A 17,474-nucleotide genomic window follows, 5' to 3' on the forward strand; every position below is an offset into this window, starting at 1 on the left:
CAATTAAATCAATAAAACGAATTTAGTTGAGCGTGCTGCATCGCATTTGAACTGTGGCACAACTTGTGAACTTTCTTGTCAATTGCCTGGTGTGCCCTGCGGTGGAAGACCATGTGTCGAGAAGGACAAAGGCAGCTCTCCTCTGATGATCTGTAGACAGATTAGATCCAGACTTGGAAATATAGGAATAAATATTTGAGATTCTAACTGTGCAAGTGAAGAGGAGACAGATGGGAGGTTGTATAGAGACATTTGAAAAATACACTGAAACAATCGCCTTTGTACGTAATCATAACTCATAAAGTGTTGTGATTGTTTTATTTATTGTATTGACCACATGTTTAAAAACTTAATAACATATTCTGAAACAAAAAAAAACCTCTAATACTTGTTACAGTGAATAGCAAGGCAACAGGTGCTGCTTTGTGATGTTCGTTTAATTTCGAATGTTTTTCCTTTAGGTCAAGGTGATGGTAAGAATATGTCCTACGCAAGGGACGCACGACACCTCCGAGTCAATGTCCTACTTGAAGGTGGATGCAAGGAAAAAACAGGTCACCCTGTATGATCCATCTACAAATGGAAGCTCAGGCGCAGGTCACCGGAGAGCTACTGTGGCCGTCCCAAAGATGTTTGCCTTTGATTCGGTGTTCCCACAAGATGCTTCACAGGTACTGCTCTTAAGAGTATTATATTCAGATTTGCAAACAATTGTACTGGCTATTTTTGCAGGTAATGACTTTAAATGGTGCCTAATGCCTAATCTCTTTTTTACAGTAAAAAATTGTTACTTTTTCCAGACTGATCTGTGAGTTCATGGTGTCAGAGAACTGTAAGCAGGATGTGTATAAAGAGATTTGGCACAACAGGAAAAATAACGTTTTGCCTCTAGAGTGCTCCCCATCCACTAAAAAATGCAATTTGTCATGACTTTAATATGGTGTCCCCACTAGTTGGTGTCCTAAGGCTCCAGATTACTTTATCTTATCAAGGTCCTGGTCCTGATTAGAAGGTAATCTGTGGGTCTTAAACTTCAAAGTACAACTTGATAAAAGCATGCCTTCTAGGGAGCCTTAACACTAATGCATTCACCTTTCTCCCGCCCTCTCCCCACGACTCATTTCATTTCATTTCATCAACTTTTATTCGATTATAGATATATATAATCATAAAAAGTACATTTTTTAAAAAGAAGAATTTTTTTTAGACATGAGTCAGAAATTAAAATCATTATAAGCATTATACAAAGGATCACAAAACTTGAATCACTGTGAAGAAAGGAGTTTCGAGATAATAATGATACTGTTTCTGTAAAAAGTGAAAGTATACAGGTTTAAGTAAAGGATTTACGACGGATTGATATTACTGTTTTAAGAAAAATAGCTATCAGTTTTGCTTCGTGCGGGGATTTCGGAGATTGTAAGTGGGAAAGTGCTAGGTGCGATTGTCTTATTCCACTAGATCGGAGAATAGGAAGAATCCATGTTTTTCTTGCTGGACTGTAATATTTGCAAAAAAGAACGACATGGATCGTAGATTGTTCAGAAACTCCCTCACAAGGACAGCTCATTAAATTCCGGGACCAGTTGTTCGTTTCCGGAAATGAGACCAAACGATAAAAAAGGTCAAACCGGAATCATGTGATTAAGAATTTTTCATAATTCGATAAAAAGTATGTCAGGTAGGGCTGAATGAGTTTCCCTGTCTGGAGAATGCAAATTTTTTCGTTTTGTGTTTTAATAATCTCTGCTTGATTGAGGAGTTCCCTTAGATGGCTCATACATATTTGCTTCAGCTGTCTCTTCGAGATGTCTTCGATAGAGGGTGGTTCGAGAAAATAATGCTCACAGTCAATATCTACGAAAAATTTGTGGATGTAGATAAGCCACGGAATTTTCCGCCAGTGCGCTAGGCCAAGACAGTCTGTGATGAGGGACCGGGTAATATGACTTTCGGGGTTACACCATATACGCTGCCACAGAAGGATAGGCTGGCATCGTATGGTGTCGATAATGTACTCCATACCGAGCTCCCGATGTGAAGCTAGGGTCGGGGAGCTTTGGGGAAGGGCTAGGATGTATTTAATGAAGGCGTTTTCAGTGACCTGGAGTTGGTCAATACATCCATAGCCCCAGATACCTGCTCCATATGTGGCCACACTGTGGCATTTCGCATAGTATATGGTTAACAGTTCCGCAGGAGCCGGTTTGCCTAATTTCCTTGAAAAAGTAATTAGTGCTGATGTAGCACGGCGGAAATTAAGATTTCTGGCTTCCACTGCCTTGCGCCAAGTCATTGTGTCATCCACTAGAATGCCCAGATATGGGTACACCGATGTTTTTTCAAGTACGCTGTTGTTAATAAGTATGGGCTTGGAGACTCTTTGCCTTGGGCCGATGTTCATTGTAAAGGTTTTTTTAATGTTGACTTTAAGGCCTAGAGAATCCATGGAAGTCACATATTTGTTAAGTTGCCGTTGGAGTTGGTTCGGGGTCCGTGCCAGAATGACCGAGTCGTCGGCGTACAGGAGAATGGGTATCGGGCGATGATCTATCTGTGGGAGGTCCTGGCTCCCTTCCAGCATGGCCTGTTCAAGCCCATTTGTGTATAGGTTGAACAGGAAGGGAGCCAGTACACATCCCTGTCTTACTCCTCTTGAGATTTTAAAGGGTCGTGATAGTTCACCGCCAGTGCCAAATCGAACTCGGCCTTCTGCGTTGGTATATAACTCTCTTAGGAAGGCTAATATGGGTGGGTCCACTCCAAGAAGTTCTAGGATCTGCCATAGCTTTGGATGCTGTACGCAGTCAAACGCCGCGCTTAGGTCTACATAGACCAGGAAGATGTTGCCTCCTTTAGCGCGCGCGTACTTTCCTGCCAGAAGGACAAGATTTAGGGCCTGTTCGACCGTTCCGAGCCCCTTCTGGAAGCCATATTGCAGGTCGGTGATGACATTGTTCTCCCGGGCCCAAGATTGTAGTCGGTCCAGGAGTATTCGACCTGCAATCTTGCCCATGGAGTCCAGAAGGGAGATCGGCCTGTAGCACGCTGGGTCATTTCGGTCCCCTTTTTTGAAAATGGGCAATAGTGTCGATGTTGACCACGAAGGGAAGAGACCGATTGAAACGACTGCAGCCATGACACATGTGATTATTTTCGACCAATAGTCGACATCGTGTAGGAACAGATCCATGGGGACCCCGTCTGGGCCGGGGGCCTTACCTGGTTTTGAAGCCTTGATTGCCTTTCTGACCTCATTTAGGGTGAAGCGTAGGTTGATTGGATAGATGTTGGTCATTACCCGTTCAAGTTCCTGTGTTTGGATTGTTGGTGTGACATCCGATGATATACCGAAGATTTTTGAAAAATGGGAAACCCAGTCATCCTCGGTTATTGCCACATCAAGATGGTCGGGGTCACTGATGTTGGCCAGGAGAGGTGATCTTATGGTCTGCCAAAAAACAATGCTGTCTTTCCTTAGTGCGCTATCATGTAGTCGAAGCCATAGATCTTGCTTTATCTGCTTTTTACGGTTTTTCCGGGCAGTGTTGTAAATTTTCCTTAATTTGGAAATTTTTTGAGGGTCTCTCGGTTGCTGTCGTAAGGTTTCTTTGAGAGACGTAAGTGCCTTCCGGCATGCGGTATCGAACCATCTCGAGGTAGGGAGTTTTCCCTTGTTTTTTGAGTTAATGAATAGCTCGTCCCTTATTACTTCTTGGATGTTTTGGAAAGAGGTGACTATTAATTCTGGGGGTGCCTCGGGGGACAGGCAGTTGGTTAGCCAGAGGTGTGTTTTTTCGAGAAGCCTCTGTGTCATCTCCTCCGGATCGATCTTTGTCCATTTAATTGCATACCCATTCAGCTTCTTCATGGTAAGCGATTGTTGGTCTAGGGAACTAGCCTTTGAAGAGGGTATCCCAGCTTGCTTCATGTTGATTTCCATACTGAGTGGATAATGGTCGCTGATTGGGTTGGACCCAATTTTATAATCACTTAGTTGCCCTTTATAAGAGTTTGAGGCTAAAATATAGTCGATGGTTGACAGGGAGCCTCGCCCATGAAAGGTGGGTGCGAAGGCCTGCTCCGGGTTGACTAATTCGTTGACAAAGTCAAGGTCTAAGGTATAGAGGATTTCATTTAATTTATTGCCCCCTGGCGTGTGCACAAAGTGAGGGATGGGGTTTCCATGTTCGTTATGAAGCCCACAGTTCCCATTTTTGTGCTTTGGACACAGCGTAAGATTAAAGTCTCCACCCCAGATGAGATAAATTGTAAATTTATTGTTTGTTTTTTGAAATGAGAGTAAATATGCAACTAGTTCATCTAGGTGTGAGCAGCATTCCACGTTACCTGAATTATTATAGTAGTTTATGTATATGTGTAGGTCACCTTTCGTTATTGTTGACTGTGTGATTTGTAAAATTTGAAAGAACGGTGTTTCCTTTAACAGTTTCACTGTAAGTGGAAGGGTATTTGAAATAAAGGTCGTAAGCCCGCCTTTTGGTCTACCCATACTACTAGGTACTGCTTGAGTGAAAATGGTTTTATAGCCCGCTATATGAAGTGGAGTTGTGCACCAGGTCTCTTGTAAGCACAGAATTTGGTGGCTTTTTGCTGTGTCAAGCCATGTGGATGAGGTTATTTTTGTAATTAGGCCTGCGACATTCCAATAAGCGATGGCCAAAGTCAGGGTTGGGGGTTCCGTATCAGTGTGTGAAGATTTTTTCGGGTTCTTATTAAAGGCTACCGATTGCTGTGGACACAATCCCGTATTGGTGTCAGGTTCTGTTAAGCAGATGGTAGTTGGGGCCTTGTTTGGGACGTTAGGTAATCCCTGACTGATATATGGAGGTTTTCCAGTTTTGGTGAGGGAAATATTGTAATGTTCCTGCAATGTGATTTCGTGACTCACTTGCGGTGACTCTGGGAATGTTAAATGGTGATTAACGTTCAGTAAATGTAATGTGACATCGGTTTTAGGATGTCTCGCTGTGTCCTTGAATGGTCAATCGACCATTTCTAGACAATCAAAACGATTTTGAGTTGGGAAGCCCGGCCATCCTTCATAGGTTTGGAAGGGTCTTTCTTGCCAATAGGGCCTCTGGCGTTCTCTGGGCCTTTCTCTCGGTCCACCCCTACCTACATAGTCATATGAGTATTCCGGCTGTTTCCATGGCACTTGGTACCATGGCTCCTGGTTCCATGGTTCTTTGGGAAGCTCATGCCATGACCAGGGTGTAGGGTTACGTTGGTGTTTTGCTGGCGGATAAAAAAAGGAGAGATGACGAGCGTCAATCCCCCCTTTCTTATCAAGCTGAGGCCAGGCACAGATGTAGTCCACTGTTGAGGGATCTCTGCATGTTACAATGATACAGTCTCCGCGGGTTGTCTTTGTTGTTTTACCAATCCAGACTACCCTACGGGCTGTTGTGATCCCTCCAGATAAATGCGATTCGAGGGGCCTATTGATGCTTAACCACTGCATGGCTTTATTTTTAAGAGACCATGCAGTTTCGGGTGTGTCATCAGTTAGCTCTGGTACACCTGTGAGAACTATTGTGTAAGGAGTGGCTTCCGGAGGCAAGTGGGCAGGGCGTCTGGCTGCAATGGGTTTTTTGGGTATGTTTTTCGGGGTCGTTTGAGGGGGCAGTGATTTAGGTAGAAAGATTTTGGGCCTTTTTCCTGAGCTGGCTCTATTGCTATCAGTGTTTGTCGCTGGACCTGGGGTATCTATCATGGCTGAATCTGTGTTTACTGTTTGCTTAGTTGCTATAGCCGGAGGTTTCTCCTTCTGGGGTTGGTGCGTTTTGGTAGCGGATGTAAGTAGTGAAGTGTTTTGTTGATGTTTTTTCTGTGCTAATGTCGGAAGGTTTGTGTGATTAACTGTTTTCTGTATGTGTGCTTGTAGCTGTTTTTTAGGTGGCTGTGACGTGTTATGCTGACCCTTTGTTTCTATACAGGTGTTTGAGTCTAGGATAGTAGCCGAGATGATAGTTAGCTGAGCTTCGAGATTCCTAATACTCAGTTGAATGGGCTTTAGGTGTTGGAATAACAGATCTTTTATTGTAGTGAGGACTTGTGAGGTAACTCTACAGGTTTTGCATTGGTTTTCCAAGTGGTCATTGGAAATTGCCTTGTGGGGTTGATTGGTTACTAAGGAAAATGGTAAGGTATGAGACGCTGTAGGGTTAACGAGAGTTAGCGCCTGTTCTAGACGCGGACCATTAGTTGGTACTTCTTCAGTGGTTGCTGAATGAATGTGAAGAATTGCTCCTTCCCTTTCCCCTTGTTGAAACTGGTTATCGTGTGGTTGGGCATCCCCTTGGGTATGACAGATAGCTAAATCAGGGGTTGTTTCCAAGTCATCAAACATAATGGAGAGATCTGATTCGGACTGTGTAACAGAAAGATTTACTACCGACGGAACTGAGTTTGTGTCTGGTACTGACAGAGACGTCGGAAGAGAACAATTTTGTGTATTTAGGTGAATCGGGGTGGTGGCATTTGCAATAGCGCCTAGAGAGGAGCGCTTCGCATTAGCACTCATGAGATCTAGTGATACTCTCTTTTCCATCAGGGCTATACTCTGGTTTATTGTCTCGTTGACCCGTGAGATGAATAAATCGATAGGGCCTGTTACTTGAGCTACTTCTTGTGCGTGTTTGGATTTGGGCTTAGTGGAGCTCCTTGTTTTTGGTGGCATGATGATTACCTGAGTGCGAGTTCAAAGATGAAAGAGGGGTGGCCCGGACCGGTCTCTGCCGGGCACTAACGGGCAACAACGGGCCCGCCCTTGGCCCGGGCTTCGCCCCGGGCTGCGGCCCGCGCGCGTCCCGCGATGCGCGTTGATGGCCTCGTATAAGTCAGTGAGGAGTGAAAGCGGGCGTGGCACTGGGAGGGGGCGCGGCTCACGCGGGAAGAGGAAACAGCTGATGGACTTAACGCTGTTCCTCGCAGTCCCGGGGCCGCGCCTCTCACCTCCTCTGCGGACCCGCGAAGGCTTCCTCCTCCCTCTGATGGTGCGGTGATTCAGGCAAATGAAGGGCTACTCCTGCAGCACGAAACAGGTAACAGGGAGACTCTCGGTCAGAACCTCACTACGAGCGGCACCCGCGAAGCGGGGGCCGCGAGAGGTTTTGAAGTCCTTGATGGGGGCGGGCACTGGGAGGGGGCGCGGCTCACGCGGGAAGAGGAAACAGCTGATGGACTTAACGCTGTTCCTCGCAGTCCCGGGGCCGCGCCTCTCACCTCCTCTGCGGCCTCGCGAAGGCTTCCTCCTCCCTCTGATGGTGCGGTGATTCAGGCAAATGAAGGGCTACTCCTGCAGCACGAAACAGGTAACAGGGAGACTCTCGGTCAGAGCCTCACTACGAGCGGCTCCCGCGAAGCGGGGGCCGCGAGAGGTTTTGAAGTCCTTGATGGGGGCGGGCACTGGGAGGGGGCGCGGCTCACGCGGGAAGAGGAAACAGCTGATGGACTTAACGCTGTTCCTCGCAGTCCCGGGGCCGCGCCTCTCACCTCCTCTGCGGCCTCGCGAAGGCTTCCTCCTCCCTCTGATGATGCGGTGATTCAGGCAAATGAAGGGCTACTCCTGCAGCACGAAACAGGTAACAGGGAGACTCTCGGTCAGAACCTCACTACGAGCGGCACCCGCGAAGCGGGGGCAGCGAGAGGTTTTGAAGTCCTTGATGGGGGCGGGCACTGGGAGGGGGCGCGGCTCACGCGGGAAGAGGAAACAGCTGATGGACTTAACGCTGTTCCTCGCAGTCCCGGGGCCGCGCCTCTCACCTCCTCTGCGGCCTCGCGAAGGCTTCCTCCTCCCTCTGATGGTGCGGTGATTCAGGCAAATGAAGGGCTACTCCTGCAGCACGAAACAGGTAACAGGGAGACTCTCGGTCAGAACCTCACTACGAGCGGCACCCGACTCATTATAAGATGCAACTGATACCACCTTTGGATTTGAAGACTATTTTAATTAAATATGACTTTAAAGAAAAGGTGCAAGCCTTGAGTTTTAACAGTGCCATCTATATTTAAAAATAATCTCTCATGATTTCACCAACCCCGTGTGTGCTGTGTCTATATTTTATGGCTGCGCTCGGAATGAGCTAGATCCAATTTCAAGCAGAACCACCAAGTCGTAAAAATCTGAGCCGCTCAGTCAGAACTGCTTGTCAAAAACTAAATGCCCTTCTCTTTGCGCAGATGCATTAGATTCCGTTGGATGCTGGCCCGTTTTAAGAGCCTAGCTCGTTTTTGGTAAGGCAGAGAAAGAAAGAACCCTCCCTGCCCGAAGCAGCCAATCGTATTTTTCAATATGGGTGATAATTCTAGGCTAAATCAGTGAGAATTGTGTTTTTTGCACTCCCTCTGCACAACAGAGCATTACCATATGTTCTCTGTGCTTAAGGGTTCAAAGGCATTCCTATCTGGGTTATGGGTGCTGCAAACCTGATGCACCCATTCAGCTGTATGTTGGAGGTTAGAGTTTAGCCCCTCAGATCCTCCAGTCATCAGCTAAAGATGCTGCAATTAACAGGGGCACCATTACAGACAGGGCGCTTAGCTAAGTGTGGGTGCTGGATGCAGACCTAGACAGTGCGCCCTGTCCCAGCAAATGTGCTGTGCACAGTGCAGGCACGAACTCCCATCTGCATAGTGAAATAGTGAAAGACAGACCAGCTGTTTCAAGTTGCACATCCACCATTCACTGCAGATGGCTAGCTGGCCTCTCTTTCAAAGCGGAGAATGGATCCCTTGCAAATAGACAGTGAGTGAAGGTACCAGCCTGCACAGAGATACACAGGGGTCCCTGGGATACACACATTTCCCCTCCCTACAAGGGATGCCCAGGAGAACCAACTGCCCCTCCACTTTTTGTGTGCCTGCTAATATGCCCTGTTTGCCTTTTCTCCTGTGTCTGTGATATGGCACGGGTGTAGAAGTAAAGGATCCCCTCATTTGCTGGGACCACGCCACCATACAAATGCGGTAATACTCCCATTACATTGCATTGGCACACATTTATCACCTTTTTGATCCATATTGGTCAAGGGACTTTGCAATTGTCTGCGGCCCCTTCTGTAATACCAAAGTGCCTGAGTGGCACAAAAACCAGATGCACATGCCCGTTGGGCCCCTGTGATCTGTGTACGATATGATCCAACTTATTTGGTATTGCAGCGAGACAGATCCACAGTCCCTTGAGCAGTGCTGGGATCTAAAATTGACCATAGCAATGTCTTATTGCTGTTAATACCTTCCAAACATCGTTATTTATACAATAATCCATTCATCTATCATTTTGACGGCGCTAACTGCATTATGTTCTCAACCTTAGTCACTTCATGATGGTTCTACACGTACCTGCCATAATATGTTAAAAGCATCCTTCTTAGATATCTTCCATCACAAACTTTGTAAACCCCGGCACTACATTATACCCGCAACAGGTATAATGTATGCAGGAGGAGCATTGTCGGCAAAGAAAAGGCTCTTAGAAGTGTCGCAGTCAAATCTATGAGATTTCACTGCGACACTTCTACAGCCCCGCTGCATCAAACGCCTGCTAGAAGCCTGCTTGGTACAGGCACAACATTGCCGGAGTTGCGTCTGTTTCCAGACACACTCCAGCAATGCGCCATTTTTGCTCCGACAGATACGTCAGGATTCCTGATGTATCTGTCAATCCTTGCGACATTGAGCGCTGTACAGTAAATACGGCGCATCCATAATGTCGCAAGAAGGGTGCACTGAAAAGTTTAGGCTGTTTTGCTGCAGCAATGCAACACTTTTCATTAATGAGACCCCGAGTATCTATCATCTGAAGTAGGGCAAGACCCATGAGCTGTAGGTTGTGTGCAACTGCTTACAACTGCTCAGGTGGGATTCAAGTATACCCCCTCCATAGACTAATTGCAGAATCCTAATTTTTCCTCAGGAAATTTATAAAAGTCATAGATTTCTTGTAGAACTCTAATATGTAAAATGTACAGCTGTAGGATTTCTGCCAAGTACAAAACGTTCCCCTGTAATCTATTGATGTGTTACATTTACGTAATTTCACCCGGGCCAAATATAATCGCTCTCAAACAGGGTAAAATGTATTGTCCCATGGAAATAAATCACCTGCACTGCACCACCATTGAATGTGCAGTCATTCCCTATCCATTCTCACAGGGAAAAATACTTACTACTGTCTTCACAGGGAAAAATACTTGCTACTGTCTTCACAGGGAAACATACTTGCTACTTACTGTCTTTGACCAGAGCAAATCTGAATGTGTTCAGTGAAAAACCACCTCCAAGTGATGCATAAACCCCAATTAACCTCGCCCCAAATGAAAACCTGTGAATTTGTTAATTTGCTGCATTTTCCGCCTTCATACATTCGCCTTATGGGTGTAAAATCAAAGGCCAGTCCTGAATGTATCATCCCAAAGTGCTTATTTTGCATACATTCATGTGCACAAATTTCTGTGTGAATTAGGGGCAGACACATGAAATCAATGCTACTCTCTAGTATGAAAAAGTCCTCATCTGTGCATTTCTTGTGTGGCAATGAGAGCGGGAACTGCTCGATGTGTGGTAACGGATGCTTCCTTTTCCTCCAGGCCGAGGTTTGCTCCGGGACAGTGGCAGAAGTCATCCAGTCTGTCGTGAACGGTGCAGATGGCTGCATATTTTGCTTTGGTCACGTCAAGCTCGGTGAGCTCTCAAATGCGTTACAGTTAATTGCTATGTCAGCCCTCGTAATTACATGCTGTCAGATTCTGTACAACAAACCTAGCGAATGGGAAAAGATTTTACATTTTGCTCTCCGCTTTGCACGCTTAGCACGTTCCTGTTTGCTAAGCGAGGTTGAGTTGGTTTAGTTAAAAAATATAGAGGTTGCAGCTTTTGCGTTGATCAATCGCGTTCTAATTTTGACTAAAAGTGTTATTAACCCTAAAATGCAAGAAAAGAAGCAAACTGTCATCAAGGCTACTCACTTGAGAAAAATAAAATGTGTCTTTTAAAAAAAATGTATGACTAATTTTGTGTTGTGTGTATTAAAGGATTTTGCAATCGCGAACAATGGGATTCACACAATCACTGGATTTATGACCGCAAAATGCCTTTACATGATGTATAAAACCCATTTTACGAGTTGGAAATGTTTGTCCGACTTGTAAAATGCGTTTTGCAACCCATACCTAATTGCAATTTGGAAGGGGCGTTAAAGGGGTGTTCCATCCAAATTACAATTCGGTATGCATTGTATCACTGGTTTGCAATCACAGTTCTGGTGACAAACCCTTGAACAACTATTGAAAACTCAAAGGTGTTGGTCACCGATTCACAACGGGGAACATTCCGAATTGGGAATTTTCTTAGCAGCAGTGATCCAGTGGACCATTTTCTGTGCCTCCTGATGTTTTCCCAAAGGGAAACTGTTGCTTTTTAAAAGCATCATCAGTTGTTTTTTTAAAGAACATGGGTTAATTTATTTTTTGAAAAAAAGGTTTTCTTTTGGAAATGCAAAAATAAGGATGGTGGTCTGCTGTCCCTCGCAGGCCACCATCCCTGTGTTTGTAGCCCATTACATGGTGTCACAAATTTCGACCTGCCTGTTTAATATTCATTGGGCAGATCGTTCTATGACCCCTGTGAATTGTGATTTGCTGATCCGATCTATTAGTAGATAGGATGCTGCACAAAATCAGAGTCCATTTAAAAGGAATATGTGTGCAATTTACAACCACTTTTTGCAAACGGTGTCAGTACATCTGGCCCTGTGATCTTTATGGCTGCACACAATAGTTCTGCAGTTAAAGCCTAGAATACTATCTGCATAGTGCTATCGGGATCAGCTGTATTGCTTTTGGTTTATGCTTTCCCCCACAAAATGGGTAATAACTTGTAACAATCATGTTTACCATCTGTTTTTTCATTTATGTAGTTACCACTAGCTTTTAATCTGGTCATAACAGTAATAGATTTTCCAATATGTAGTGCAAGAGTTCAACATTTCAGCTAGAATGTGATAAATAGGTTGTATTGTGGTTTTATACTGCCCTGCCTAAATATCGTATCCACAATATGGACTGCAGCATATTGTCATGTTAAGTCTATATAGGGAAGTATAGATTTACTATTCTTAACTCCATTTCTATATTACCCTGATTATATGTTGGTATCATAGATACGATAATTTGGTAGGTCAATATTAAATCCACAAAATAATGGTAAAACACCTGTAAAAATTTGGTAATTACCATTTCCACACCCTTATTCAATTTTCAGCCACTTCAGATGAGGGTTTATATAAAAGCCCGGTGTGAAAAGAGTGGTTTAGAAAATAGAGGAATGGGTCCACAATTACATAAGGATGTGCCTTATGCAATGTTTTTTCTTAGAGGATTAAGTGATAAAAACTAAATATTAATAAGAAGAGTTTAAGAAAGAATACATATTCGCTCTTTAGAAAAATGGGGCAGGATCCAATGGAATGTGTCAAGGGTCTGATTAGTGTGTGAATTGAGCCTTCCACTTGTGCTCTCGCGGCAGGTAAAACCTACACCATGATGGGGAAGGACAGCTCCACTCAAGGCCTTGGCATTGTCCCCTGTGCAATCTCCTGGCTCTTCAAGCTGATCAACGAGCGCAAAGAAAAGGCCGGGACACGCTTCTCCATCCGAGTGTCTGCGGTGGAGATCTGCGGCAAAGAGGAAAATCTCAAGGATTTGCTTTCTGAAGTGGCCACTGGCAGCCTGCAGGACGGCCAGTCCCCCGGGGTGTATCTGCGGGAGGATCCAATATGCGGAACGCAGGTAGAGCGCATATTAGAGCCAGCGCTCTGTTCAGCCTTGGCCGCCAATCCATTTTACCTTTTATCTGACAGCCCATTACCACTACTTTTAAGATGGTAAATTGTTGGATTGCTTTTAATTTATAATCCATGCTCCCAGGGTGTACATATTTGCTTTCCTTATCACCCAGGAGACCTAATCTGTGCAGTGGAAGTGCTCACCTCCAGCCTAATTAGTTGCCTTTCTCTCCTTCCTCCCCAAGCTTCAAAACCAAAGCGAGCTAAGAGCTCCCACCGCTGAGAAAGCGGCCTTCTTCCTTGATGCTGCAATTGCCGCCAGAAGCACCAGCCGGGCTGACTGCGATGAGGAGGAGAGGCGGAACTCGCACATGCTCTTCACCCTCCACGTCTACCAGTACCGGATGGAAAAGAACGGCAAGGGGGGAAGTAGGTTCACCACACCCTATTTTTGTTCAATTCTCTGTTTTGTTGCAAATGAAAACATCACAGCTGGACCACAGAGAAGCTTTGTGCTCTAATAGCTACTTTTTAGAGTCCCCCCCACCCCCCAAGATGGTTATTAATATTTAATTGAGGGTGCCACCGCCCCCTCTTTCCTAATTCATTATTCTTTGCCGTTTGAATAAGTTCTGAATGGGTAATCGCATCCGTGCCCTGCTCTGAATGCATGTGTAATTTTGGTTATTTCAGTGTCGGGAGGGCGCAGCCGCCTGCATCTCATTGATCTGGGGAGCTGTGAAAAAGTGCTGAGCAAGAACAGGGACGGAGGAGGGGCGCTGTGCTTGTCTCTCTCGGCGCTTGGGAACGTCATTTTGGCCTTAGTTAATGGTGCAAAGCATGTACCATACAGGTAAGTGAACACAGTGCGCGCCATCTTAATTATAAAAAATTCAAGAAGACATGGGCTTATGTGGTGGAGCTGCAGGGTCATGAATGAATGTATTACTATTACTAAGTCATCGGTGGGTAAATCCACTCAAGACAGATTGCAGTATTTGTTGTACTTCGGTTGATCTGGACTTTTATAGCATATCTTCGTCATTCTGTCTGCATGCTTCATGTTCTTACAGCCATACACGTTATCTTTAAATAGCCATTTGCATGCCATTTGTTAAAAAGTAGATCTACATTATTTCGAGAAGTATTTAACTAAGGGCCTCGTTTATTATTGTAATAATAATAATAATAATAATAATAATAATAATAATCCATATTTGTGAAGGACGAATATATCACCCCTTAAGGTTTCAAGTCGATGAGGGCCGTCTGGGAGATTAAGTGAGCTATTGCCCAGAGTCACATATTGCTGAGCTGCGGCTGGCAATCAAACCATGAGCCCTGCACTCCGGAGTCAGCCGCTCTGGCCGCTGCGCCACACCTCTTGATTTAGAGTTCGGCGGACGGACTACTCTATCACAAACATGACGGATTTCCCATCCGCCACATTACAAGCGCATTATATCCAATGGCACTTGTAGTATGACGGACGAGATATCCATCACGTTTGTGACGGAGTAACCCGTCCATCGAAGATCTCCTTTCCGCTGTATTACAAGTGCATTATATCCATTGCAACTTGTAATACGACGGACTGGATATCCATCACATTGATGACCTAGTGACCCATCCGTAGAACTATAAATCAGAGCCATAGTCTTAAAATTTCCACCACTGATATTTTAAATTTACTTGTTCTAAGGGTCAGCTCACAAATACATCTCTGCCAAATGAGAACAGCAAGAGACGGATTCTAATCCAGCCCTGTTCAAATAATTGAAGAAGTATTTTGTGGTGCATGTAATTTCGGAGTTGGGTTTCCATCTGTGCGTTCATATCGCAGCATAGAAAGGAAGACGTGGCGAATGTTTACATGTGACAGTTTCCTGAATAGAGGCCATGGGGTACATTTGTATGCCTGGTAACCTTTGTTATACAAAACCTTCCCTAGCCAACCAGAAACGAACTAATGAGAACCCCGCTTGATCAATACTTTTCCCCTTCATTTGTAGGTCACTAATTTTATTCAGACTCATAATGGATGCGATCTGAAATCAATAGCATTCTGCAGATTTTTAAGATGGCTGAGGTGAACTAGTGGTCTACGGGCAATCCCTGACCTATCCTAACCTAGACCACCCTCATTGGTACCACCTCTGAGATCTCAGAAAGTTGTCTGGGAGTTCAGCAGATAATGATACCAAAATCCCTCTTCACCATATGAAGCAGAGTTAGGGGTGTATGAGCGGTGCAGTCTGGGAAGGCTGCCTATGACAACTTTCTACAGGGGTGTGGACTTCACCTGCCACCATCTTTATACTGTGGTTTTACAACCATGATCATCACTGCTTGAGAGACTAAAGTGTGACGTGCACTCACTTGTTCACCAATGACTGCCAAGGCAGTTGTATGAGTGATCATTTTATATATGAGTATTTTAAATCAATTTGAAACTGTTGAGTATTTCTACTGGCTAAAGGCCAGGCCCTTAAATCTGCTGAGGTGGGTGTGACCAGCCAGCAGTGGAATAACTAAACAGTAGTGAAGGTGTAGAAATGACTGGGCATTGGGATGGGTGTGGCAGGTATAATGGTCTTTTGGTTTGTTCACCAGCCTTCCTTTGGTTACTGATGGACTGTTGCCATTCGTTAAGCTTGTCTTTTTTCTTTCAATTCATATACCTATAAGCAGCAGCACAGATTTGTGGTTTCAATGGCTGTGGGCCCACACACTCTTCTGACTACCTAGGGATAGTGAGGGAGCTTTCATACCTGGTGTTGTGCACTCAGCATTTATAGATCCAGTTCTGAAACCTTCACACTAGATAGATCCTCTCCCTTTTGATTGTCTGTGTTTCACTGGCTTCACTCTTCTCATTTCTCCTTTAGCAAGATTTGTCATTTCAGTAATGCAGGCTTTTAGTTCTCGCTCATTTACTTCACTTACAGAAGATACTCCAGTCTGTTAATGATCCCTTCTTAAAAAGGGTGACAGGATGTCAAGCTTCTTACTGGGAAGGAATGCCCAGGTAATCTTACAAATGTCACTGCTATCCTGGGCTGTCATGCTTTTTTCTTCATTTTCTCACACATTGATCCTGTCTCAGAGCCAAGGATCTGCTATTCTTTCCATTTTTGCAGTAGATAACTCACAATCATCTGTTGCAAGAGCCACCTGCTCCTCAGTTTTCTTTGATCAGGTCCTTTGAGTATGAATGATGCATGAGTGTTTGACTCTACAGATAATTAACATTTTGTCTCTGGAGCGCTCCCCATGCTTTAACAAAAAAAGCCATTTGCCGAAATATTTATTGCATTACGTACCACTTCTCAATGTTCCCTAACGCAGCTTACTTACTTCAACTTGTGGTAACAGAGGGCATGTTTTTATACCTCCCTTTCACACTCTACCTGTTTCCTTGTGCAGAGATCCTCCGTTTTTTAGCACTCTCTCAGAGATAATAAAGTGCACCGATAATTATATTTTTAATTGAAGGTTTGGGAGAAGTATTATCTGGAACCTTTTTACTTCCTTTTATAAGACAATTTGAAACTCTGATTCTTGCATGTTAAAAGTTTTCATACTTCTGTCATGTAATTAAGTTTGTGTGTCTTTTTTAGAGATAGCAAGTTAACTATGCTGTTGAGAGAATCCCTCGGCAACATAAACTGCAGAACAACCATGATTGCTCACATATCAGACTCTCCAGCAAATTATGCAGAAACACTCACCACCGTCCAGCTTGCATCACGAATTCACAGAATGAGGAAGAAGAAATCCAAGGTTGGTATATGCATACAAACTACATTCTGATAACCATCTAACACCCAGTTTTTAGTTAATCATCTGAAGACTAGAGGCTCCTGCTCTCATGTGTACCTTCCAGAATCATTTTATGTTCTGCAGACATTCTTCAACTGGTGACTTTCTCCTACTTGTAACTCATAATATTGCATCAAACTATCAACCCATGGATATATCACAACCATAATAATGACTCCTGAAATATAATCAAAGCACAGTTACTATTTTTATCTCTACTTGAGTATATTTTTGAAGTTGATACTATTATCACCATATAGCTGTAGGTTAATATTTCAACTGCGGTGCAACAACCTGATTTCTTGCTCCTGCACATTGGGTTTGTATCGGATCAACATCCTTATAAGAGCCCCCACTCCTGGCTCTGCTCCTCATATATTCTTTAACATGTCAGGCCGAGCCCCAATGTTTCTATTCCTGTATCCAATAGACAACACAGTGAACCCCCAAGATCCTCCCCTGGGAAGTTTGTTGCCGTAGAGCAGGAGTTATGGACACAAAGGAATGCCAGATAGAGTACCCATTACCCCATTGTTGGCATGATAGTTAGATTGATTGGGCAATTGAGTGCAGGTGGGATTGTGAAAGATCAAAACTGCGTGGGAAAGTTCGCAAGTCTTGTGTGGACACCTAGGATTTTTGTTGAGGGGTTATTTTGTTTGTCAGTCGGAGGGCTTTTCAGATGGTTCATTTAAGTCAGCAGTACGTTGTTTTGTGGATGGTAAGGTTTGGTTGAAACCAGTTGAGCTCAGAGGGTTAGACTGGAGTGATGCTCTGGGATGTGCGGCCATCTTGGTGATTTGCTTGTTGAGGATAGTGTCAGCAGGGATCCACTGAGTGAAGG

The 17,474-nt window shown here is 44.4% G+C and overlaps 1 protein-coding gene across 3 annotated transcripts in view; it reads left to right on the forward strand.

The window, feature by feature from the left end:
- KIF26A (kinesin family member 26A) overlaps positions 1-17,474 on the forward strand; it is a 245,210-nt gene that overhangs the window by 208,104 nt on the left and 19,632 nt on the right. For all 3 annotated transcript variants that reach the window (XM_078660270.1, XM_078660271.1, XM_078660272.1), the window contains exons 6-11: positions 462-671; positions 10,614-10,707; positions 12,550-12,812; positions 13,054-13,237; positions 13,502-13,661; positions 16,429-16,591. In XM_078660270.1, coding sequence (XP_078516396.1) covers positions 462-671; positions 10,614-10,707; positions 12,550-12,812; positions 13,054-13,237; positions 13,502-13,661; positions 16,429-16,591 — 1,074 coding nt within the window. The remainder of the gene's footprint in view (positions 1-461; positions 672-10,613; positions 10,708-12,549; positions 12,813-13,053; positions 13,238-13,501; positions 13,662-16,428; positions 16,592-17,474) is intronic.

The sequence above is a fragment of the Lissotriton helveticus genome, chromosome 9, assembly GCF_964261635.1.
Source record: "Lissotriton helveticus chromosome 9, aLisHel1.1, whole genome shotgun sequence".
NCBI classification, from domain to species: Eukaryota; Metazoa; Chordata; class Amphibia; order Caudata; family Salamandridae; genus Lissotriton; species Lissotriton helveticus.